Raw genomic sequence first — 6,000 nt, 5'->3', positions numbered from 1 at the left:
GCTGGCCTGCCAGCTTCCAGGGAGCCTCCTGTCTCTACCTCCCATCTCATTATAGAACCCTGGATTACAGCAAACCACCATCCCACGTCCCCCTAGAGAGACCTCAGATACAGCACATCACTGTGCCACGTCCCTCTACAGAGACCCTGGATACAGCATACCACCGTCCACGTCCCCTTATAAAGCCTGAATTACAACACTCCACCATGTCATGTTTCCCTACAGAGACCCTGGATTACAGCACACCACCATTCTCCATCCAGCCTCACGTAGGTTCTGGAATTCAAACTTAGGTCTTCACTCTTACTCAGCAGACACTTTCAGTACTTTACCCACTGAGTATTTCCCCAGACCACCAAAAATCCAATGATTTCTTAATGTTCATAGCATCAATCTCCTTCCCAAGGTGACTTCAACCAATGCAGACGTTTGCAACAAAGAACATCCTAGAAATAAAATCAAAAGTGTCTTGTTTTGTGGTGTAAGAGGTTAAAGTGCCAACCAAGCACAAATCTTCCCATGAGGGGGAATCAAGAGAAGAATGGGATAAAAGCAAGATTGTTCTCCCCTTCACTATCAGGGTTCATTTCCCACTCCAAGCCAGGTGTCCAAGCAGAGGAAGAATCCAGCGATATTCAGAGTCTGCACCATTTGGGGGTACAAACTAGAGAATGATGTGAGACTCTCCAGGGTATATGGGAAAGTGTTTCTGGGGCTCAGAAGATGAGCTTCAGTGCCCTGTTCAGCTCAGGGGTTCCAAATTCCAATGCATGACGTGCTCTATAGCATTGGTCTGAAAACACCCTCAAATCTCGGCTTAGAACCAATAATCAATTACTTTTATTTTTTTGAGACAGGTTTCTCTGTGTCCTGGAATTTACTCTGCAGACAAGGCAGGCCTAGAACTCATGAAGACCTCCTTGCCTCTGCCTCCCTAAGTGTCACCTCTACCCCTGTCCCTTGTTCCAGTAACCATTTGCATTCCTTGTTATTTTCTTGTCATTCTAGCAGAAACTGACTTCCTTATTTAGAGAAAAAAACAAACAAACAAATAATTCCCACAAAACTGTCCTTAACAGAATTCGTGTATTCTAATAAGAAAGTTGGGTCAGGCAGACTTGGTAAAACAAACCCGATAAATGGGGAAAGTGGAGCTGTCTTGGTGTCCTATATTGGGAACTGTTGGGGACAGCTCCAGTATTCAGGCCAATCAAGCTAGCCTAGAAATCCATTTCTCCTCATTTCTTTCTATGGAGCTCCCGCAAGCACAGATGCGAGAGTCTTCTTGGGCACATGAGATGCTGGTATTCTTATGGGCTTTGGAGACTAAATATCTGTAATTGTGGAGTATGGTTCATGGCTTTTTTTTTTCTTTCCTGAAAAGGCACCAGAGGAAAAGGGAAAGGCTAATTCTGGAAAACAGGCTGTTACTCCACCTACCCATCTGGTCAACTCTCTAATTATAAACCTCATTTTAATAACAAGACTTTGAATAGCTGTGCTTTTATGATTGAAAAGGATTTTCAAACTGGGATACAATCATCTGATAGAACAAAGTGAGTGGACTTCAGTCTGCAGGAGGAAAAGAATAAACACAGTGGAAGTTGTGGTGAAGGTTTTCCATTTTCTTCCCTCCCTCCCTCCCTTCCTCCCTCCCTCCCTCCCTCCCTCTCTCCCTCCCTCCCTCCCTCCCTCCCTTCTTCCTTCCCTCCCTATTTCTCTCTGTTTTGCTTTTTTTCGAGACAGGGTTTCTCTGTAGCTTTTGGAGCCCATCCTGGAACTAGCTCTTATAGACCAGGCTGGCCTCGAACTCACAGAAATCTGCCTGCCTCTGCCTCCCGAGTGCTGGGATTAAAGACATGCGCCACCACCACCTGGCTCCTGCAACTCTCTTAGAAGCAATCATTGCCAGGCTTGAAATCTCCAGAGTCCAAATTCAAATCCAGAGCTTTGAAAACAGCCTACAACTACGAACAGGAAGCCCACTGAAATGGCTTTTACGGAAAGGACTCACGCTTTAGTGTGCATTAAATGTAAAAATATATACTCAGTTAGAGAACAAAGACCATCCATTTCCCTGCACACAGGTGACTGAGGCAACTCTGGGGAAGTCCCCACGGCCCCAGCAGCCCAGACCTATGGCCAAGGTTGACAGCTTCCAAAGGTCCAGGGCGAGCGGTGGCTGAGCAGTGGACGAGGAAGTAAATCCTAGGGGGCATCCAAAGGTGGGGAGTAAACTTTGGTCCACAACAGAAGGTACAGACAAGGCAGAGATCACAGACCAACAAGCAAAAGTGGCAGCTGTATTCACCAGTCGTTCAAGCCTCGAGTCTGGGAGTCAGTCATTCTTCACTGACTTTGTCTCTCACGCCCCAAAGCCAGGGTTTGCAAAGCCTATGTGTGGACAGTGGGAGTAAAGAGTTCACAATAAAAAAAAAAAAAAAAAAAACAATGAAACATAAGCTCATCTTGGCAAGCTTTCTGCAGAAACACACTAGTAAAGCAGAGAGGCCAATAGGCCTCGTGGAGAGCCCCTCTCTGCTCCCACGGTCCTCCTCTTGCCCCTCCCTTCAGTTTGTCTTAAGAAGAACTCAAGACCTTTCCACAGGCACCTGCCATCCCCTGCTGTCTTCACTGATGGATATCCTCAGCCCTTACAGACATAGCTAGACAGTGCCTGTTATTCCCCACTGACCAAAGCTCAGAACCTCCAGCAACAACACAGGAAGTTCTCATCCTGGCTGTGGTCTCCTGCGTGGCAGCACCTCTGCCTGTTGGTCCAGGTTTCCCCTGCTTTGCTCAGATCATTCAGTGCCAAAGATTCTTTGCCAGTTTGGAGCCTGTTGGACCTGCTCTGTGGCCTTTGCCTTGCCATGCAGGCCATCTGGAACACTTCCCCCTTTATCGTGGGTCATCCTCTCTTCCTGCAGTTCTGCCCTGCAATCTCCTCTCACCTCAGAGGCCTTTCCAGGTGCCTCTTTGTAAATCCATGGCACCCACATTCCCCATGCGCCTTGCTAGGGTTTCTCTCTGCAGGTCTAGCCTCCTGTGGCACGCATTAATTTCTCCTAGTCTAACTTTCTTCATCAGCTGTGTGAAGGTAGGGGTCTCATCTCACTACTGAACCTCCATTCCAGGAACAGTGCCCAACACAGAGTAGCTCACTTAGAGAGAAAGGAAGAAGAAATTACCTAGCCTGGGTGGGTAAGTTGATCATGATGTCATTGACCAAGGAGAAGTTATTTTGGGGAAGATGGTGGCGATCTTTGTGGATGTCAGGTCTTCGCTGATAGAAAATAGGTTTTGCTGTGTATTAAATAGATTTCAATTGGAACTTTCTTTTCTTTTTTAAGAGTGCTTCTTACCCATCTTTATTTTTTCTTTTCAGAACTCTGTTTAGTACAGTAGTTCAGTTTGTAACTTGGTTTATTGTTTTCTTGTTGTTTAGGTTCTTTGGTGATTATTTTTTAAGCATTCAGTATTAAGTACACAATGAAAATTTATTTTTAAATTACAAAGGTAATAAACGATGCATTATGTAATCGTATTTAACTTTGAGTTTTCCCCAAATACAGAATAAAAATCAACATTTAAAACCAGATGTAACTGAAACACCTTAAGAAAGATGGCCGAAGCATGGTCATTAGTAGGTGCCAATTATGCTTCTCCCATCCAGGAATCGAAGTTCGGGACTTATTTTCTAAAGAGGAAAACCAGGATTAAAAAGCTATTCAGGCACGGTTTGCAAAAAGTCACCAGAGGTCACTCATTTCTGACCAAGCATTACTGTCTTTTACTGTGTGATTTAATTTCGTGTTCTATTCTTGTCAGGCTCCAAACTGGCAAGAAAGCCTCCACAGACCCCAAGAACAACACAGTTTCTCGCAAGAGGTATGTTTTGTTTTTTTTTGTTGTTGTTGTTGTTGTTTTTTTTTTCCACATGGCGAAGCTAACTGGCCACTTAGTCTGAAATTTTTTAAGAAGAGTTTACCTCACTTCTGGGGGAAGGCATCTCCCCGCAGAGGGCGCCACGAACTTCCCTGTGCAGTTCGCCTTTTGGAGTCCTCAGTCTGAGTCTGGAAAAAGACCCGGGATGAATGTTCCCGGGTCTTCCCCACCGGGTCCTTCTGGGCAGACGGGCAGTAGGAAAGGGGACCCCTTGGAGCGGACACCTTCACTCAGTGTGAAACAGCTACAGGGAGAGAAATAAGTCCCTGAGTTCGGGATTTCCAGATTAGAGCTTTGTCAACAGTTTCCTAATGGAAGGTCCCCTAGATCAGATACTTTTGAAGCGCCCGTGTCCCTTGTCCCTTGCACTAGTTCCCTGCGGGGTTTGAAGCCCGGCTTCCGGCTCTCGGGGCTTCAGCAGACGCTCCCGGAGGCGAAGGCGGTAGTTCACCGCTCATTCATTCAACAAATATTTACTGAGCGTCCGGAGGCAACCAGAGACTCTCACCAGCTCCTCCTCCCCCTCCTCCTCGGCGCGCGGCGGCGCAGGCTGGGAGCGCTGGGGACCGCAGAGGCGACCCCGAGAGGACCCGTTGGCCAGCTCTCGGCGGAGGCTCGGACTGGGCGAGGCGGAGTCGGCGGGGGAGGCGGGCGGGCGGGCGGCCGGAGAGCAGAGGGCGCGGCCAGCGGGAGGAGCCGGGGCGGCGCCGGGGAGGGCGCGCGGGGCTGTGCGGCCGCCGGCCCCAGCAGGTGACCGCGGGCGGGCGGGCGAGCGGACGGCGCGGGCGTGCGGGACCCCGGGCGCGAGCCAGGCGGGACGGCGCGGCGGAGACGCGGCCGGGCGCGCCAAAGTCGCCCAAGTTTTGCCGGAACATGGCGGAAGAGTCCGAGCGGAGCAGCAGCGCTCAGAGCACGAGTAGCTACAGCCGCTAGCGCCGCGGGGCGAGGTCGTCGCCATGGCCCGCTGGATCCCGACCAAGAGGCAGAAGTACGGGGTTGGTGAGTATTTGCCCCGCCCCACCCTGACCCGAGCGCCACCGAGTCCGCCTCGGGTTTTGGCCCCGCCGAGCTGGCGCGCTCTCGGCAGCCCGGCCCCCCTCGTGCTGCAGCCCCGGGCGTCTTGCCCTCCCTGGTTGCTAAAAGTGCTGCTAGGTTTGGGGACTCTGATCCCCCATCCGAACCCCCAACTCCAGCGCTGCGCCCTATAGGAGCGCGCGCCGGCTCCCCTCTGCCGTAGGTGTCCAGTGAGGGTCGCACGTGGGATGGTGCGCTTTGCGCCTGCCTTTTTCCAGATCCCGCTCCGAAGCCCCAAAGTCCGTCGTCTTCCCTTCCCTGGGACTGCAATCCTGACCGCAGTCACAAACAGAATTAGAAGCCTAAGTTGCAAGTGGAGGTGATGGAAGAGGCAGGAAGTGTGTGGCGTGGGAAGCAGGGCAAGGGGTCCTGGGGCTGTGTGTGAGGATACCCATCCGACCTACTGGCGTGGATGAGGAGGCGTGACACAGCTTCCTCGCGGGGCAAGAAGGGGATAGGTTCCGCACTGGCGCGTGGCAATTCGTGATCGCGGTATCCTCCAGCCCCGTGGTTGTTGAGCTGTTTGGCCCCTTGGTTTGGTTCCGAAACCGTGGCAATGCGGGTTTGGACCCCAGTGGACAAGCTTTCCACTTTCACTTTTGATTGAAGGAGGTTAGGTGAGAAGCACTCACCTTTAGCCGGACGATTGCCATGACAATTAGACTTTAAAAAGAGCCTCTGGGATAAACAAGTATGTTGTGTGAGAATTTTATCACTTTCTCTCGGATTCATTCACTTGGCACGGCTGAAATGTAATCCTTCACTTCACTCCCTTCAGCACGCCTCTTTTCCTTCACCTCCCGGGCCCCCGCAGAAACACTGCCTGATGTAATTAGTCTGTTGTGACATCTCGACTCCTTTCAGACATAAGTCCTATGTGCCTCCTTAACCGTGACTCAAGTTTCCCCTGTCGTCCTTAGTATAGTATTAATTTGATGCAGGTTGAAAGCCTGCACGTCGGCATTTGTAAATATGTAT

At 50.4% G+C, this 6,000-nt stretch overlaps 1 protein-coding gene across 1 annotated transcript in view; it reads left to right on the top strand.

Annotated features, from left to right (window-relative positions):
- The first annotated feature begins 4,731 nt into the window (after positions 1-4,731).
- Positions 4,732-6,000, top strand: part of Dock5 (dedicator of cytokinesis 5) — a 182,989-nt gene continuing 181,720 nt past the window's right edge. The window contains exon 1 of the mRNA XM_048422301.3: positions 4,732-4,947. Coding sequence (XP_048278258.3) covers positions 4,905-4,947 — 43 coding nt within the window. The 5' untranslated portion in view covers positions 4,732-4,904. The remainder of the gene's footprint in view (positions 4,948-6,000) is intronic.

This window comes from Myodes glareolus, chromosome 12 (assembly GCF_982192425.1).
Source record: "Myodes glareolus chromosome 12, mMyoGla1.1, whole genome shotgun sequence".
NCBI lineage: Eukaryota > Metazoa > Chordata > Mammalia > Rodentia > Cricetidae > Myodes > Myodes glareolus.
The sequence above is the reverse complement of the archived record's forward strand: the minus strand, read 5'-3'. Positions and strand labels throughout refer to the sequence as shown.